Source organism: Zeus faber, assembly GCF_960531495.2.
Source record: "Zeus faber genome assembly, chromosome: 2".
Lineage (NCBI taxonomy): Eukaryota > Metazoa > Chordata > Actinopteri > Zeiformes > Zeidae > Zeus > Zeus faber.
In genome coordinates this window covers 43,915,982-43,935,661 of record NC_137189.1, presented here as the reverse complement: position 1 = coordinate 43,935,661, position 19,680 = coordinate 43,915,982, and the positions used below count along the sequence as shown (strand labels likewise).

At 38.8% G+C, this 19,680-nt stretch overlaps 2 protein-coding genes across 2 annotated transcripts; both read left to right on the top strand.

Annotated features, from left to right (window-relative positions):
* Positions 1-232: 232 nt before the first annotated feature.
* LOC307227405 (L-rhamnose-binding lectin CSL3-like) lies at positions 233-5,114 on the top strand. Its single transcript, XM_079996710.1, has 9 exons — positions 233-277; positions 528-563; positions 894-944; positions 1,149-1,287; positions 1,492-1,601; positions 1,784-1,834; positions 1,969-2,089; positions 3,624-3,754; positions 4,979-5,114. The coding sequence occupies exons 1-8, from the start codon at positions 250-252 to the stop codon at positions 3,736-3,738; spliced, it is 651 nt and encodes a 216-aa protein (XP_079852836.1). The 5' UTR covers positions 233-249; the 3' UTR covers positions 3,739-3,754; positions 4,979-5,114.
* Positions 5,115-14,966: 9,852 nt separating this feature from the next.
* LOC307248048 (L-rhamnose-binding lectin CSL3-like) lies at positions 14,967-19,478 on the top strand. The gene is made up of 9 exons (XM_080024244.1): positions 14,967-15,012; positions 15,243-15,278; positions 15,654-15,704; positions 15,909-16,047; positions 16,287-16,396; positions 16,593-16,643; positions 16,774-16,894; positions 18,224-18,357; positions 19,273-19,478. The coding sequence occupies exons 1-8, from the start codon at positions 14,985-14,987 to the stop codon at positions 18,339-18,341; spliced, it is 654 nt and encodes a 217-aa protein (XP_079880370.1). The 5' UTR covers positions 14,967-14,984; the 3' UTR covers positions 18,342-18,357; positions 19,273-19,478.
* The last annotated feature ends 202 nt before the right edge of the window (positions 19,479-19,680 follow it).

Sequence of the window (19,680 nt, the reverse complement as noted above, 5' to 3'; positions counted from 1 at the left end):
TACCAACTCAAATCATCTGTTTCATAAATTACTAATTTATTGTGTGTGCTCGCCCTTGGCTGTGTAATTAAACCTAGGGGGGACTGAAAATATTAATGCACTTAGATATGCATACAATATGTGCACATGCATGATGTCATTGAACAGAGCATCATTCAATGTCTTGCCAAGAAAAAAATTGTATAAAAGGTTTTGAACTCCAGCAGTTAGTACTCCAAGACCAGACCCGGTTTCGTGAGAGGTAACACCATGTTTGCCTACCTGACAACCTTTGCCTGTAAGTAAAATAACTTATTTGGGGTTTTTTTGGGGTGAAACTAATGAAAAGTGTAGAATATGAATAAGAAAAGAGAACTTAGATAATTTATATATATATATATATATATATATATAAATTTACATTAAACCATGTATATTACACATAGATATCAGTGTCCCAAAAATCTGATGTGATGTGCTACTGAAAGAATCTAGTAGTGGACGGTAGTTTACTTTGTGTTTCTGTTTGATGTGATTGTTCATTTCAGTGCTGGCTGCAGCTTGCTTTTTGCCATCAGAAGCTGGTAGGTCATTATATATAATGTCATTTGATTTAGATGACTGTGTCAGTTATTCATACAGCGTTAGGTTTGCCCCTTTACAGCAACGTCCTATTTACATTCATACAGTTACACTACAAACAACACAGACAAAAACTTCACATCACATTATCATGGGAGAAGTATCGTGATGGGATTGTATTTCCAGTTACCCGGTGATTCCCACCCTTAGTATATATATGAACCTAACAGAAGCTTGGGGTATTTTTCCTACTTTGATATGGTTGTTGGAGTGCTAACCCTACCCCTCCACCTACTAACTAACTACTACTAATGTTGTTCTCTTGGTTTTAGAGTTCCTATATGACGTTTCCTGTCAAGGAGAAAGCAATGAACTGAGATGCCGTATGTAACCTGTTAATTTCCCCCTCTATTTGTCTTGTAAACACTGGTGTAGTATCTGTTAAGTTTTCATGATATGACTTATGTGCACTCTTTTCTTCCTACATTGTGTCTCGTATTCGATCTGAGGCCTTGAGCTCAGTCAAAGCATTTTTACGCACAGTTTTTTCCTGTCACAAAGCAACGGCTCTGTTTGTGCATCTTCAGCTGAGGGAGAGGTTATTAGACTGGAAGACGTCAACTATGGCCCACCGACCCCTGCTATCTGTGGAGCCAGAGACCAGCGCGTAGGACACTACAGCAGCGGTTGTTTGAATCATCTCACAGGCATTGTCTTCGCCATAGTGTAAGTTGTACTATAATACAAGGCAAGTGAAAAGAAGGAGACGTTACGAAATTGAAATACCTGAAGACTTCAGAGGAATATTCACAAAATTAATATAATTTTTGAAGATGGTAGCAGAACTAAATTGTTAAAACCCCAAAAACATTTACGTAAAAAACATTATTTACAACTGCTTGGTCTTTATTTCCCATTCTCTACCGCAAGTTGCAACGAGTGGGAATACTGCAGAATCCCTGGAAAGCACCCTCTCATGCTCCCGTGTGAGGAGAACTATTTCCTGGAGGTCGCCTACAGTTGTCACAAGCTAAGCAAAAGTATGTTTTGTTTTTTTCTCTATGTTCAACATTTAAGGCACCGTTTACAGAAGCCTTGTGTGTGCCAAAAGTGAAATGTTATCTTGATCAAGCGAAGCAAAGTGATCCTCCAATAGCTCATTTGCTACTTTGCAAGTGTCGTAAAATTATTTTAAGAAATTCCATCCTCAACATTGTGGCAGGTTCCAAGACTGTTACTACATGCGTCGGAGATACAGCAAAGCTGACATGTGGTAGGAACTTTGACCCTTTCTCTTTCAAATTTAAAACAATTTGCATCTGCTGTTGCACTTTCCACTGAGTTCTACAAATACATTTCCCATTTAATTTTCTTTGTTGTTTCTTATTTTTCCATTCTCTTTCACAGATGAGGGATATATTTGGATCGACAGGACCAACTACGGACGTCTAGACACCAACACCTGCACCGAAGAGCCAGAAAATGTAACCTGGTGCATAAACGATGTCAAATCCCAGCTGGATGAACTGTATGTACTATCACATGCTCTTTAAAAATATGTGGTTTTCAATGTATAAAATAACTGACATCCACATAGCGTGTTAGTTTGCATCATCAAAGAAAATCTCTTATTTCATGAAATGATTGACTGACTTTGGGATAAACGTTTCATGTTTTATGCTATTCTATTTCTTTAAAGCATTTTTTCCATTTTATTTAGAGAAATATGGTCACTATAAGGGGCATGTAGTCATATTTATGTCATAAATATGACCACATGCCAGATCATTATTATATATAATAATATATAGATTATCATAATCTATATATATAGATGATCATATTAGCATCCGTTATTGATCTCAAACATCAGTTATAATGCCAGAAAGAGAACCAAGGCCACAAAATATCAGTGTGGATATGTTTTCACTTTTCACAATTTGTATATGACATAACGATTATTTCAATTGTCTTTTCAGTGGACAAAGCTGTAATTTAGCTTGTCACAATGTTCAACATTACAAATTTTTAACACTGGTATATTCATCAGAGATACTTCATAAAATTGCTCTTCGGTTGTCAAGTTACCTTTTATTAGTCTGCCATTGTTACAAATTGAGTTTGAAAAACAAAAGACACCAATGACTGCAAGATGACCTTTGCCAATGTATTAGTGAAGTGTAGCAGCTACCACTGTTGTTCAGTAATAATGATCAGAAGTACCATTGAAAGTGGCTACAAAGTAAATTTGTGCAAACCAAGGCAGACATTGACTTTAGTAGAACCAAGGCACAAAAGATCATGGCATAAACCAGCATGCTAATGTGGACTAGTCAGGCAACTGTACAGTAACTAGCTTAACCAATAAACACACGTGTCAGGTGTAACTGCAATGGAATGATCTACATCAGTGTCTTTAAACGACTGTACCACGCCTCACCAGTTGTGCATTGAAATGTCTTAAATTCCATAAATAGAAAATAGCTGCACAAAGACTGCACTAATTAGTTGGTCCCAGTCAGAATAGCGGCTGTGTTCATGAGAACAAGCTCAAGTTTCACACTGAAAGGGGAACTATTAGTAGTGATGTGAGGTTCAACTCTTATTATGAGATTCGGTTCTTGATGAGTCACTTCTTGACTCTTGAATCTGTAAAGGGTAAAGAGGTTTTGCGACTCTTCAGTTGTTTGATTCAGTCTGTGTAACGCACAGTAAGCGAGGGATCAGGCTCTGAGTCGTGAATAGAATTGTCTCAATAATATTTAATTCTTTCAAAATTATTTATTTTGAAGAAAATTTTAAAGATTTGTTCATGGGTCTTGAATAATAATATGCCATAATAATAATAAGTACGGTTATACATGTTTGTGACCTTTTGTGACGCTGTTAGTGGAAAACAGGATAGTGGGGTACCATGCAAATATCCCATTGTAAAATTGTGCCATGGCAGAAAAAAGGTTGGGAAATACTTGTGTATGTAATGTTCGGTCTGAGGCTTTAGTGGGGAGATGAGTTCCGATTTCTCGGTAATGGCATTGACGCATCTTCTGAAATGTCCACAGTTGCGGCGGCAAGTCAGAGTGTGAGGTTCCTCTGAACGAAGGAGATTTCAAACCCGCTGTGGAATGTGGTCCCCCTCCATACTATCTGAGGGTGCGCTATTCTTGCAAGCTATAAGCTTGTGGGAGCACGAGTGAGTACACATCCAAACACAAACATGCACTCACAAGCACCGACGTGCACTTCTGATCACTCAGTGTCTGTAGAGACGGGGATAAGTACAGTAAGGGATAATGCACAGCAAGCTTTGGATAAAAGCGTCTGCTAAATGCAATGCAAAAAGCCGGTCATTATCACAAAAGAAGCCCTGAGGGGGTGGTCAGGTCTTGTATTGCTCTGAATGGGGTTAAGCAGCACATTATCCCACTTATTACATGGCTATCTTCTAATTAAAAGCATACACTGAGATGGAGCATTGAGTTGAAATGATTTGATGACTAGCATGCTGTTGGAGAAATTCTCCCTGCGTGGTCGATGAGGTTAATCTGCACACTACAGGAAAATAAAAAACTGAGAGTATTCATTCTGTAATATTCATTCTGCAGAATAAAGAGAAAGATTCAGAGGTGCTTCAAAGTAGTGGTCTTGATCAGTCTGCCTCTGCTTCTGTTGAAGAGGGCATTATACCGATGAAAGGTTGTGTGTCATTAGTCAGGTGCCATTTACAAGATTATGGCCCCTGAATCATCAAACGACCAAATCAAATCAATCATGAGAGGTGTTACCATCATACAATGATTTAACAGTCAAACTCAGGTCACAGATACAGTTTTACTATGCCATAAAAGAAACCACAAGCCCCCTGGGGGTTATCCTTATTTCCACACCATGTTGAGTGAAGATGGAATGTGATCTGGTCTTTATACTACAGTCGGCATTGTTAGAAAGAACAATCTCTTCACATAAACTCTGAGAGACTCATTAAAAACCCCAAGGCAATCTGGTTTAAAAGCTACGTAACATACAAAAAGGCTATTGTCCTATATGAAACATAAAACATCGTAAAACATCATTCAAAGAATAGTCATCTGCATTTTTCACTCACAATGCCTAATTTAAGAGAATCCTCTAAGAAAAATTGTCCACAAACAATATAGCTAACAATTCCAGACTATACCATTTACTGTTAATAATGTGAAATTGGACATATCCACATTCATCTCTTCCAGTCTTCTGTTGTTCGTAGATCCTAGTTTGTATGTAGTGCCACAAGATGTCGCCACTAGCTTGTGTTAGCATTAGCATGTAGAACAAGTAAAACAAGACAAATAAATCCAGTTGGAGATGTGTTGCCTGTGACAATGGACATTATTAACATAAACTACATACTAATGTTTGCACATGTTGTGTTTCACAGGGGAAATGATATCGCCGTTTCATCGTATCCACAGAACGTGAAATCTTCATCTTCCACTGTTTCCTGTCATCTTGTTTTGTGTTTTTTTTTTATCTCAACTCACATTTTTTAAAGCTCTGTTAAAATTATCTTGACAACTGTAATATAATAATGTCATGCGTACATTGTTTGAACAACAGTAAAAAGTAACGTTCAGGTCGTATTTGACCTGGACCTTGATGCAGGCTGTCGGAGCAGGTTTTAATATAAATGGATGGGTCTTCTAGTAATTGGTGGCAGGGCTGAAACTGTAATAAATCATGCTTTAAGCACACTGTGTTTAAGACTCTCAATACTGAAAACGCTCAAGGACACACATGCACCTGCATACACATTTTCAAACAGCTATTTAAACACCCTCAAGGCCAAAGAAACCACACACTTACACAAAACGATATTCTTGTATTTCCCCAATAATTTAACTTACCTTATTTTGAGAATTCTTAAGACAAAAAGTATCGTAATATTTTCACTCAATTGCTATGCAATACTAGACAATTGCTGGTGAAATTGTAAAAGTATGCTATGATGTTTTCTGGTGACTGGACTTGACTGCATTCTATTTTTTCCAAAAGCTTCACAAAAGCTTCTTGGCCAAGTTTTGACACAAAAAGTATAGTATCTTCAAAAAGGATGACGGAAACAGTTAAAGTTAAATTGTTATAAACTTTGTTTGTGGACGGACTAATCTTTACAGAGGAAATCGGAGACAAATATTTTAGGTTAATCAAAGAATTTAATCTTGTACAAGAGGAGCTGTTTCTGTGTAACAACAGAATGTCCCAGAGGAAGTGCTCAGTTCTCACTGGAGAGCTGAGCTTTTCATACAGTCTTCCTGGAGTGGCAAAGCTGACGAGTCGTTGGTATATCGGTCAGCAGATGTCACGACGCCTCCGCATGGGTCATGCTGATGGGAAACTTTCGCTGTTGAGGCAGTTTCGTTGAGACAGACCATCTGTTGAGTCGAGACATGTTTCCTTTCTCCTCTTTACATTTACAGGCACAGAAAGTGACTAGTTCATGTCTTTTATATGACATGAAATCTATTTAGCCTTTAGAAGAAAAGCAGAGTGCACATACATCTTACAAAAGTTCATGTGAAAAGTACAGCAACACATAGACATATAAAATTCTTAGAACAGAAACTTTCCACAAAGTTAGACCACACACTTTGGGATACAGGCGTTCGTTTTGATGTCATGTGAATATGTCTCGAAAACTTTGGTATGAGTAGTACAGTGACATTTGGCTGTAATAATAACAAGCGCAATAATACTAAGTTTGGGGTATACACTTGTATAGTTTGATGGTAAATTACTCAAAAATGAATTCAGAGCATATACCAGTGATAATCAACCTGCGACTCTTTTATGACTAGATGCAGCCTGTTAAAGTGTAGTTTAAATTTGAATAAAAAAAATTCTAAAAGAGTGTTTCAATTAGTTTTGTCTGAGACATTGTCTGCAGTATTCAAAACTGAATTTCCCTTTAAATACATCAACCTATAACGGCTTTGAGAGAGCGCATAGATAGAAATGTTTCCTGGCACTGATCAATGATCTGTTAACTGAAGCTGCTTTCACACATGCACTATAAACCTGAAATTACCTGGACGAGCTGTATGTGTGAACTCAAATGTTCAAATCATTTGACTTGGTACAACATCCGATTAATGTCCGATTGAGCAGTATGTGTGAATGGAGCGGATAATTATCTGGATTATTCGCAGCGAGCGAGTGAGTGCGTCGCTTTCTCCACGTAAGTGCAGGTTCGCTGTCTCCCATCTACCCCTATACATTTGTACATAATTTGTGTATTATAGGACATAATACATTTTTGGTTGCAATGGCTATACTAATGGTAATCATAATAAATTGCAATTATTGCATATATTACTCTTAGCCTTATTTTAAAATGCATAATGGTTTGATGAAGGAAAGGGACATTTCAGAAATGTTGCTCCTGTGAAAATATATTTTGTTTATGTGCCTCCTGAGCTGGGAAAGGTTGAGTACCACTGGCATACACTACTTGTATAGGGATATTAAAACTGTCAACATGTTTTCAGTCAACTCCATCTCTCACCAATATAGATTTTTTAACCAAAGAATCAAGCCACCCAAAACTGCTCCACACAACTCCACACCCCACATTCCCCTGAGAAAACTATGTGAAGCACAACAACCAAGGTCCTGATCTGATATCTTCCTCTTGGATTCCTGCAGCATAATAATGATATTGTCCACAGAGAGTTTACGCTTTTCCCAGAACATCCAGATCGTCTCTACAGGATACCCAAACAAACTAAAGTACAGCATTTGAGGAGGATTTCACACATAAAGCTCCAAAAAGTAACAAAAACAAGGGGTGGGAGAAAATGTTCTGAGGCCAGTGATAGAAGCAGAAAGATAACAGAGAAGTGAAGAAGCAACGCCCGTGTTGGTTTTAGTTACAACACTTGAAACAAGGAGACAATCTACTCTGGTTTTGCCCTAGTTTCATTCTCCCTCCCTCCCTAAACATTGTCCTGAAATATTAAAGAGGACGTCTTCTGGATCTTCACTGGACGTTCATCTCTGATGAGCAGATGCTTCTCGATGACCCTGGTCCGGTTCCTGGTCTTCCTGGCTCCTCTGTGCAGCCACAATGGGGCCCAGGGCTGTCCCGGGTACCAGCTGCTCCGCCAGGCTCTGTTGGCCCGCTTCAAGGACTGGGTGCTTGGGGGCCTGGGGCTGGAACCTAGAAAACTCTCAGATAATCCTGTTCCCAAGATTGCACTGACCACTCTGCCGCTGTTTATTTATAAATCTCAAAAAAAATAAAACATAAGAAATAAATAAAATAGATAAAAATGTTTATAAAAATATGTAAATATTATAAGCAAGAAACGTAGAGAAAACACTTTTCCATTTGTACGTCTACTTACAAATATTGACACATATGAATGTACCCATCTCTGTCAAAAGCTCCATACAAAGCAATTCCACACAAAAAAAGTCATTTGAAACTGCAGGAGTTGTGCTCTAAGATAAACATGTTTACATGTGCATTTATTTATGTGATATAACATAAAGCTCTTGGTTAATACAAAATACAATTTCAGAAATCCGCCTGTGGGCTTATCACATGCCCACTCTCCCTTCCTTTCTTTTTTTTGTTATTTTATTTTATTCATTTGTTATTTTCCTCTATTGAGACATTCATTTGTAACGTTTTGCACCGTCTAAAATAGCTTGACTGCTATTTTATAGCAGAGTACATTTAGAGTATTTAGAGTATTTACATACTCTAAATGTATGGTGATGATGGTAGCTCAGGAGGTAAAGCTGGTTGTCTAGTAATCAAGAGGTTGCTGGTTCAATCCCAGCCTCCTCCTGCTAGCATCCTGTAGTGTCCTTGAGCAAGACACTTAACTCCTAATTGCCCCCGACGGTCCATCTGTATTTGAATAGTTGTAAGTTGCTTTGGATAAAAGCATCTGCTAAATGTAAATAAAGGTATCGCATGGCTGTCTCTCTTGGTAACATCAACTCCATGGAACTGAGATTAAATAGTGTAATAATCTACAGTGAAAACAAGTTCAACATTACTTTCCATTTCACTGTTATGGTCTCCGTGAAGCGTACACGCTCCCTATGTAGATAATAAAACAAGGCTCATTCTAAGGTAACGTGAACACAACGATTTTTATTTTCATGGGATTATACAAAAATAAAATTATATACTTATGAATATTATATTCCATTTCTGCATAGTCTGTTCTATACATTCAACACGTTGCACCTTTAAATTCTGATAACTTCTTCTAACACTAATAGAAAGAACAACATTGTGACGAACACTATTAAGAAATAATGCCGGCAAACACTACCGCCATCTTGTGATGGTACATAGAAACTACAATGGAAGACTTAGAGGAGATTAATGTGAAAATGTCTTGTTCAAAACATTAATAACAATAAATAGATTTGTTTTTTACGTTTTGGACTATTTTTCTAACCGGAAGCTAAGAAGCGGAAGTCACCGTTTGCGCAGCCGCGCTGGTACTGATGCAAGATTTACGAACAACTACATTTAGCAGACGCTTTTATCCAAAGCGACTTACAATTGTTCAAACACCGACGGACGCAGCCATCAGGAGCAATTAGGGGTTAAGTGTCTTGCTCAAGGACACTACAGCATGCTAGCAGGAGGAGCCTGGGATCCAACCAGCAACCTTTAGATTACTAGACCACCAGCTCTACCGCCTGAGCTACCACCCCCAACTAAGGTGAAGCTTCTAATCACAAACTGAAATAAATTACCACTCTACTGACTAGTTCGTTGCTTGGGAACTCCTCCCTCGCTCACCGTGCGTCGCACCATCTGAATCATCGGAAAATCTAAGCAATATCTTTTCTATGACTATGAACGGAATCTCGAAGAGAAAGAGACGAAGATTTCACCACTACCCTTCCTAGCCAATACCAGCGCCTATACCACCTTAATAATAATAATAATAATAATAATAATAATAATAATAATGATAATAATAATAATAATAGAAAAGGATTGGCGGCGGCCATACACACATAAAAAAAATTGCACAGCACAAGACTAGATATAAAATCTTTTCAAATCAATATTCCATCTTCATGTTTTCTAATATATTCTAATGTGTTCATGTATTCTGATATGCAGGCGGTCGGACATTATCACAAACTAACCCTAAACCCTGACCTGACATAGGATAATTAATATAAAATTTATTTTTTTAGATTGATTTCATTATAATTCATCTGTTTGAAAAATAAATGATCAAATGCAACTATGGGTGATGATTGTATATCCACTTGTCCATTCAGAACAGTGATTACCAACACACGTATTGTGTATGTGTGTTTTAAAGCTCCAGTCCAAGTTCATTGTATACCTAAAAACATTCCTTTAACATAGACGTGAAGTACAATGTTCTACACTGTCATGATTAAAATAATATTTACAGTACCGACAGTTCCAACTAAATCAATCATTTAAATATATAGTAATCACACACAAACTTCAAAATCATCAATCTCATAAAATTGTTGTGTTTTACAAAATAATTTCAATTTGTTGAACCTGTAATTAATAATATTTTAACATTTTTAAACTTTTCTGCCATAATTTTAGGGGGAGTAACCTGGGGAAAAAAATCTTGAGGCTATTTATTTTTTGAAAGACTTTTTACAGTGTAGTAACAACCATTTACCACGAGAAGGCGCCCACAGCACGAAATAAGCACCAGGAAAAGCTCACCTCATTCGGGGAGGGTGGCTCCTCCCACTTAAACAGTCCGTTTTGGAACAAGAGGGTTATAGAGGTAGGTTATAATGGCTCCAATGCATAATCTTAGAAGAAGAAGAACAATCTTTAATCGTCACACAGCACACTACAACACATGCACGTACACACACACGCTTTGGATGGTGGCCGATGAAATGAGGCCTCTGCGTTTAACCCATCCTGGCTCGTCCTTCCTCCAGGGACACAGCCAGGAGCAGTGGGCAGCATTCGTGGGCGCGCCCGGGGACCTGTTGATGAGTGTCCATCGCTGGTCAGACGATGATGTGTGCATGTTTTTGGGGGGGGGGTTCTTACTGACGTTAGGTGGAGGAAACCCCATGTGTGCGCGGGCAAACTCCACACAGAAAGGCTCCTATTTGGGAGATAACCCGCCGGAGCACGGTGCCAACAACGCCCCAGGCAGGAATCGAACCCAGGACCTTCTTGCTGTGAGCCAGCAGTGCAATAGCAACACAAAATAAGCAGCAGGCCAAGACCACCTCCTCGGCCTAAATACAAGTAACTTGTCTATTTAAGAAGCAGTTTTAGAATTATTTTCAGCTCAATTCAACTACTATAATATCATTATTACTATTATCGCAAATACATTTAATATCTGGTTTTGAAAAAGTTCCGGCAAAAATTAAATCAAATCAAAATAATAATTACAATTTGAAATTGTGGAAGCTCTTTCTCAGTTTAACATCGTTACAGTGTAGTAACAACCGACTGCCACGAGAGGGCGATAATACCACAAACAGAAAGGTGCATGCATAGACCATAGCAGCGCTCCAGGATCACCTCTTTGTAGGCCTAAATAACACGTAATTTGTATATTCAGAAGCCGTTTTAGAATTCCATTTTAAACTAAATTGAACTAATATTACATGATTAACCTTACTATATATATATATATATATATATATATATATATATATATATATAGTAGCGTGTGAGGGGGGATGGTAGCTCAGGAGGTAGAGCTAGTAATCTAAAGGTTTCTGGTTGGATCCCAGGCTCCTCCTGCTAGCATGCTGTAGTGTCCCTGAGCAAGACACTTAACCCCTAATTGCTCCTGATGGCTGCGTCCATCGGTGTTTGAATAATTGTAAGTCGCTTTGGATAAAAGCGTCTGCTAAATGTAATGTAATGTAATGTGTTGGGGAATAGAGGTGGAAAGGAGTTTTCCCAGCATGCTTTTTATTTATTGTGTGTTTTGGGGTTGTTGTGGAAAGGGATTGTTTTATGTGTATTTAGTTACAGTAATGTTAATTTTTATGCCATTGTTAGTGTTAGCCATGTTACATGTGTTATGAAAGATTGTTATTACTTTTATGTTTTGTGATAATGTTATGATTGTTGCACCAGGAGTGAGAGTGTGTGTGCAGCAGCAATTTACTGTCAACGAACATTTGAGAAAATTTGTTTCAGCAGAAATATTATTTATTTATTTTATTAAATATGTTGTGTGCATACATCCATGTTCACGGACTGCTGCTCCGTGTGCTCAGGGACATCTTTATGCTCATTAAATAAGAATGGTGAAAACAAAAAAAAACAACAGCAGCAGTGTTCTGGAAGAGGCTCTGGGATCTACTGAGAATGTTTCAGCAGAATTTTTTATTAAAAATTTGTCGTGCATACATACACAGAGTGCAGCTCTGTGTGCTCATGACAACTTTATGCTCATAAAATAAAAAGTAAAAAACAAACAGCATGACTGGACACAATAGGCCACACGCTCAGTGTCGTAGCTTCTCCCTTAGGCCAATTTCACATATACCTGGGATCAATTACCTTCGTCACCCACACAGTATTTATTCTCCAGCTCCCCAGTCACTCATTGCCAGACTGTCAACAAGCTTACCCAAGTTGTACTGCCACTGCCTGGAGCCTAGTGCTTGTTCCTAGTTCATGTCTCCTTGTTTCGTCTTCCCCTAACCTGCTTGTCTCTTCTTGTCGACCAAGTCGGTCCGTCCCTCTCCATCCAGCCTGGTTCCCCAGCTCTCTGCCCGGATCCTGGACCCCTCCTTCCCGGTTGTCATCATCTCTGCCCTGCTCCATCCCTACCTGACCGGGTCCCTCCGGCCATCTCCACCGTTTGGTCTAATAAACATTCTTCATCTGCCTCCCGTCTCTCTGTGTCGTGCGTTTGGGTCGCTCCTAGCTCCGGTCGTAACAAAAAATATTGAAAATAGCGTTATGAAGGGTGTTTGGACAGACAATATGGACCCATTCGACATGTGCCACAGACTCCCATGGAGCAGAATTTGAGAAACATTCACTGAAATATAATGTATTTATATACAATTATATGAAGTGAGCCTTCTTTAAAGAAGACTTGATGGAAATAGAGAGGAGTGACTTCACTGTTAACCTGAGAGCTGGAGGCAATCCCCTCCTGATATCCTCACAAAGACCTGCTTAAGGTGACCAGATCCTCAAAAGCAAAATGTTCATCTCCAGTCAATTTGGAAAGGCCTCATCTTTGTGTGTCCTTCAGTGCGCCCCGCCGCCAGACGCTAAGTCGCTCGTGAATCACACAGCATTAGCAGGCATCAGCGTCCATTTCTGCAGAACTCTACCCTACTGAGGAGGGGTCAGGGAAGAGAGAGAGAGAGACTCTGAAAAAGCTTCAATTGCTAAATTGATCACAATGTCTAAGGCCGTTTCTCAATACCAAGTACGCGAAGTCCGGACATGGAGACTTGGTAGTTCAAACTCCCGGGGACTGGAGGACGCAGGACGGTCATTCTGTGAAATGCATTCTGGGATACTTGGATACTTGTCCCAAGTCCACACAGTCACCACCGATGCATCCTCGATAAAATGGGCGGCACAAGTCCACATCCGGGTATTTGGACTGGACCTGGCTTGATGCGTACTTTGAATTGGAACAGTACTTGGGCTGCGACTGATGATGTTTCACAAGTCCACAAGAACACAAGTACAGACAAGAACGCACATTGAGAAAGGGCCGAACCCATCCAGGCCTCTTTGTCGCGTTTTCCTTCTTCCATGTCGGCTTTTGCTTTTATCAAAACAATTTTTCAAAAATAAACTTTTCTTTCTGAAAACTTTTTCCCTCTATCCATTCCCCCTTTCCGATCTCCCCCCGGGGACAGGAGAGCGGTTGGTTCTCAAACCCCTCCACTTACCCCACCCCCAAGGGTTTGAATGACAGCTGCACCAGGTCACATGTCTTTGACTGCCGTGAGCCTGTGCCATGTAACCATGTATGCCGGTGCTGCATTTCCATAACAGTGCACACAAAAAACCCAACTCAGGGTTGGGGCGCTGTCAAAGTTTGAGCTCTTTTTCCAAGTCAGCAAACACAGTTTCAGGCGAGATCAAAACCCTCCCTATTCCACCACCCGTCTGCTTCCATGACGCAATTATGTACAAAATCATTCGGTGAGAAATGATAGTGATCCTTCAATGTCTCTGTGTAAACTGATAACCCAAAACTGAAATTTAGAATAATATTGACTTACCTTTTATTACATGTGTTTTGCTTGCTTGCTTGCAAAACACATGGACCACGGTGCCACGCAAAAGTTGTGTGTTTACCAAAGTTGTGTGTTTACAAAAGTTGTGTGCTGTTCGCCACACAATCAAAAATTAAGAACGCGCTCCAAGTTTGTATAGGGTCAAGATGAGAGACAGCCGGAAGTGATGGTGCGTTCCATGGGAATTGTAAAACTGTAATTTGTGTCCGTAGGAAGTGATGGTGCGTTCCTCGGGAACTCGGTAGTCACCAGAAACCAGTTAGTTTTTCTTTTTAAATATTATGTCCAAACTATTGCAATGATTCTAGGTAATAATATAGCGAATAATATATTCTATATTGTATATATTATAAAATAATATACAATGATTTTAAAATTACATGTTTATTATCAACCCAAGATGTGATAACAATGCTCATGTTTGACAGATTTGAACTTTTTTTTTATACATTATTAATTCAAGGAAGACTATAAAAGAATACATTGAGACAGAGTTTCAATTTGAAACTGTATTGGTTTCTGTGTAGTGTCACAAGATGCTGCTACAAGCTAGTCTTGGCATTGCCATGCAGGCGGAGTGATGCAAGGGATGTGAATCCTGGCCGAGGTGGTTAAGTGGTCATTATCAACAGACATCGGTCAATTATTCAGAAATGTTGCGTGTTTGTAGACGTACAAGTTTTGTTGTATGATTTTGGTCTGTCTTCAACCAAACTTAACTGAATTGATTAAGAAATTAGGAATTAATTAAGAAAATATAAATATAAATGTATATGACAATGATGTAAAATGGAGGTATTCTGCAAACTGTGCTTGAATGAGCCATAGTTTTTGTCATTTATTTTAGAGGGACTTTAGTCTTGAAATGCTCCTCCTTTCCACTTTGGACCTGGCGAAGCACTGCTTTGAAACTATCGCGTCCAATGTTCTCTTTCATAAATAACTCATTTATTGTGTGTGCTTGCCCTTGGCGGTGTAATTAAACCTGGGGGATTTAAAAGTGGACTTACATGTGCATACAATATGTGCATATGCATGATGTCATTGAACAGAGCATCATTCAATGTCTTGCCATGAAAAAAATCGTATAAAAGGTTTTGAACTCCAAGAGTTACTACTCCAAGAACCGACCTGGTTTTGTGAGAGGTAACACCATGTTTGCCTGCCTGACAACCTTTGCTTGTAAGTAAAATAACTTATTTGGGGGTTTTTTGGGGTGAGAATAATGAAAAGTGTAAGAATATGAACAAGAAATTAAAACTTAGAACAACTATATATATACTATACTATTCATTTGCATGAAACCATGTAGATAATAGTATCCTAAAAAGCCGATGTGATGCTTCTGTAAGAATCTAGCAGTGGATGGGAGTTGACTTTGTGTTTCTGTTTGATGTGATTGTTTATTTCAGTGCTGGCTGCAGCTTGCTTTTTGCCATCAGAAGCTGGTATGTCATTATATATAATGTCATTTGATTTGGATGACTGTGTCATTTTTGTCTGATGTGACTCTGTTAACATAGTTTATAAAGTAACAAGTTATTCATACAGCGCTAGGTTTGCCCCTTTACAGCAACACCCTGTTCACATTCATACAGTTTCACCACAAACAACACAGACAAAAACTTCACATCACATTATCATGGGAGACGTATCGTGATGGGTTTGTATTGCGAGTTACCCGGTGATTCCCACCCTTAGAATACATATGAACCTTACAGAAGCTTGGGGTATTTTTCCTACTTTGATAAGGTTGTTGGAGTGCTAACCCTACCCCTCCACCTACAAACTAACTACTACTAATGTTGTTCTCTTGGTTTTAGAGTTCCTATATAACGTTGCCTGTCATGAAGAAAGCAATGAACTGAGATGCCGTACGTAACCTCTTAACTTCTCTCTCTATTCGCCTTGTAAACACTGGTGTAGTATCTGTTAAGTTTTCATGATATGACTTATGTGCACTCTTTTCTTCCTACATTGTGTCTCGTATTCGATCTGAGGACTTGAGCGCAGTCAAAGCATTTTAACGCACCGTTTTTTCCTGTCACAAAGCAACGGCTCTGTTTGTTCATCTTCAGCTGAGGGAGAGGTTATTAGACTGGAAGACGTCAACTATGGCCCACCGACCCCTGCTATCTGTGGAGCCAGAGACCAGCGCGTAGGACACTACAGCAGCGGCTGTTTGAATCATCTCACAGCCGTTATCTTCTCTGTAGTGTAAGTTGTACTATAATAGAAGGCAAGTGAAAAGAAAGAGACGTTACTAAATTTCAATATCTGAAGACTTCAGAGGAATATTCACATAATAAATGTGATTTATGAAGATGGTAACAGAACTAAATTGTGCGTAAAAAACATTAATGTAAAAACACCCTTTTTTGGTATTATCTAATACATTCATCTAATACAATTCATTTACAACTGCTTGGTTTTTATTTCCCATTCTCTACCACAAGTTGCAACGACTGGGAATACTGTAGATTGCCCAGAGAGCCCATTTCCGTGAACACGTGTGACGATAACTACTTCCAGGAGATCGCCTACAGTTGTCACAAGCTAAGCGAGAGTAAATTCTTTTGTCTATGTTCAGCCTTTCAGGCAGCATTTACAGAAGCCTTGTGTGTGCCAAAAGTGAAATGTTATCTTGATTAAGCGAAGCAAAGTGAGCCTCCAATAGCTCATTAGCTAGTTAACAAGTGTTGGGAAATCATTTTATGAAATTCCAGCCGGAATGCCAACCTTTTTCTTCAACATTGTGGCAGGTTTCAAGACTGTTACTACATGTGTTGGAGATACAGCAAAGCTAACATGTGGTAGGAACTTTTACCCTTTCTCTTTCAAATTTCAAATAACTACCATCTGCTATTGCACTTTCCAGTTCTACAAATACATTTCCTATTTAGTTTTCTTCGTTGTCTGTTCTTTTTTCTATCTCTCTCACAGATAAGGGACATATTTGGATTGATAAGTCCAACTACGGACGTCAAGACACCAACACCTGCACCGAAGAGCCAGAAAATGTAACCTGGTGCATAAAGGATGTCAACTCCAGGCTGGATGAACTGTATGTACTGTCACTTCCTCTTAATAATATGTGGTTTTCGACGTATAAAATAACAGACATCGACACGGCGCGTTAGTTTGCATCACCAAAGAAAATCTCTAATTTCATGAAATGACTGATGTAACTTTGGGATAAACTTTTCATGTTTTATGCTATTCTATTTCTTTAAACCACTTTTTCCATTTTATTTAGAGAAATACGGTCACTATAAGTGATATGTGGTCATATTTATGTCATAAATAAGATCACATGCCAGATCATTATTGTATATGAAGATTATCATAATCCATATATATATACTGAATATATGCGATGCGAGGGTACAGGATTAGCTGACACCAACTCGGGACTAGTGTCCATTTGAGGCTAGGTACAGGCAAGTGTCACCAGTCCTCTTGCCTGGCCTGTGATCCGAGGTAGGGGGGCTAAGGGGGTACTATCACTTGCCCAAGGTGGACCCCCAGACTAGTGGAGGGAGTTGTCTTACTTCTCCATTCTAGTTCAGCTCCTGGCAAACTAGCCACTGCCAGAGTGACATGTTTTTAGTGGGGGTCCTTACTGATGTTACAGGAAGGAAACGCCATGTGAGCATGGGGAGAACATGCATACTCTTGAGTTTCAAATACAATAGACACCAGGTGACTCTTGCCAATGGCTTAGTGAAGTGTAGTGTAGCAGCACCACTGTCGGTCAGCAGTAATGATCAGAAGTGCCATTGAATGTGGCTACAAAGACAATTTTAGCAAACCAATGCAGACATTGATTTTGCTTGAACTGAGGAACAAAAGATCATGGCGTAAACCAGACACACCTGTCAGGTGTAACTGTGATCGCTTTACAACAGACACTACAATGGAATGATCTACTGCAATGGAATGGAATGGAATAATATTTAATTCTGTCAAAATTATTTATTTTGGTGGAATACAAAGTGTAATAAGTCACATTCATTAGGAATTATGGAAAATGCCTCTTTTTTGCCTTGCCCTTTAAATTAGTCCTCAGTAATTATTTATTATTATTTTCAATTTGTGGTGTCAAAGATTCATTCACTCGCTGGTTGTAAGCAGGGATATACATGTTTGTGACCTTTTGTGACGTTTTTAGTGGTAAACAGGATAGTGTGGTGCCGTGTGAATATTCCATTGAAAAATTGTGCCATGGCAGAAAAAAGGTTGAGAAATACTTGTTTACATTACAACAATATAATAACCTAATATAACACAACAACATAACATTTGTATGTAAGGTTATGTCTGAAGCTTTAGTGAGAAGATAAATTCAGATTTCTCAGTAATGGGATTGATGCATTTCCTGAAACTTCCACAGGTGTGGCGGCAAGTCAGAGTGTGAGGTTTCTCTGAACGAAGGAGATTTCTATCCTGTATCTGAGGAATGTGGTCCCCCTCCCTACTATCTGAGGGTGCGCTATACTTGCAAGCTATAAGCTTGTAGGAACACGAGTGAGTATTCATCCAAGCGCAAACATGCACTCACAAGCACCGACGTGCACTTCTGATCACTCAGTGTCTGAAGAAACAGGGATAAGCACAGTCAGGGATAATGTGCAGCAAGCCGGTCATTATCTCAAAAGAAGCCCTGATAGGGTGGTCAGGTCTTGTATTGCTCTGAATGGGGTTAAGCAGCAAATTATCCCACTTATCACATGGCTACCTACTAATTAAAATTAAACACTGAGATGGAGTATTGAGTTGAAATGATTTGATGACTAGCATGCCTAGTTTAAGAGTATCCTCTAAGAAAAAATGTCCACAACAATCTAGTTTACAATTCCAGATTATACCATTCACTGTTATTAATGTGAAATTGGACATATTCACTGGAGGTAAGTTAAAGTAAGTTTTATATTGGGGGATTTAAATGTATATTAAATACAACACAGACAGTTAATTCTATTACTGTATATAATTATAGAACCCAGAACCGCGATTGTGGCACCACCCCTTCAAGTTCAAGTTCAAGTTCAAGATGTTTATTTGTCACATACATATACATATGATCAACCATACTATATGTAGTGAAATGTCATGACACCTGATGATAACGCACAAAAAGCTCTATAAGCTCTAAAAATACAAAAAATAGTAAAATGTCCCCTTGTGGCCGCCTGCATGAGCGCTTCGTATTTTTAGAGCTAATAGAGCTTATTATGCCTAATCAGCGGGTCTCATGACATTTCATTGCATATATGTATGACCATATGTATATTTATGTGACAAATAACCTCTTGAATCTTGAATCTTGAATTATCACTTTCAAACAAGACACATGAATCCAGTTGGAGACATGTTGCTTGTGACAATGGTCATAATTAACATCATGAACAAACTAATGTTTACACATGCTGTGTTTCACAGGGGAAATCATTTCATCGTTTCATCGTATCCACAGAATATGAAATCTTCATCTTCCACTATCTGCCCTGTTTCTTGTCATCTCTTTTTTGTTTCGATATTTTATTCTCTACTCACATTTTTTAAAGCTCTGTTAAAATCATCTTGACAACTGTAATATAATAATGTCATGTGAATATTGTCCGGATAATGGACAAGAAGTGACGTTCAGGTCGTATTTGACCTGGACCTTGATGCAGGCTGTCGGAGCAGGTTTTAATATAAATGGGTCTTCTTGTAATTGGTGGCAGGGCTGAAACTGTAATAAATCATCCTTTAAGCACACTGTGTTTAAGACTCTCAATACTGAAAATGCTCAAGGACACACATGCACCTGCATACACATTTATAAACAGCCATTTAAATGCCCTC

Bases quoted from the DNA above. Each gene is read 5' to 3' on its own strand.
- LOC307227405 (XM_079996710.1), top strand. From the start codon at position 250: ATGTTTGCCTACCTGACAACCTTTGCCT. The intron at 564-893 runs GTAGGTCATTAT...TCTTGGTTTTAG, and splicing joins CTTTTTGCCATCAGAAGCTG to AGTTCCTATATGACGTTTCC. The intron at 2,090-3,623 runs GTATGTACTATC...AAATGTCCACAG, and splicing joins AAATCCCAGCTGGATGAACT to TTGCGGCGGCAAGTCAGAGT.
- LOC307248048 (XM_080024244.1), top strand. From the start codon at position 14,985: ATGTTTGCCTGCCTGACAACCTTTGCTT. The intron at 15,013-15,242 runs GTAAGTAAAATA...TGTTTATTTCAG, and splicing joins CTGCCTGACAACCTTTGCTT to TGCTGGCTGCAGCTTGCTTT. The intron at 16,048-16,286 runs GTAAGTTGTACT...CTCTACCACAAG, and splicing joins GCCGTTATCTTCTCTGTAGT to TTGCAACGACTGGGAATACT.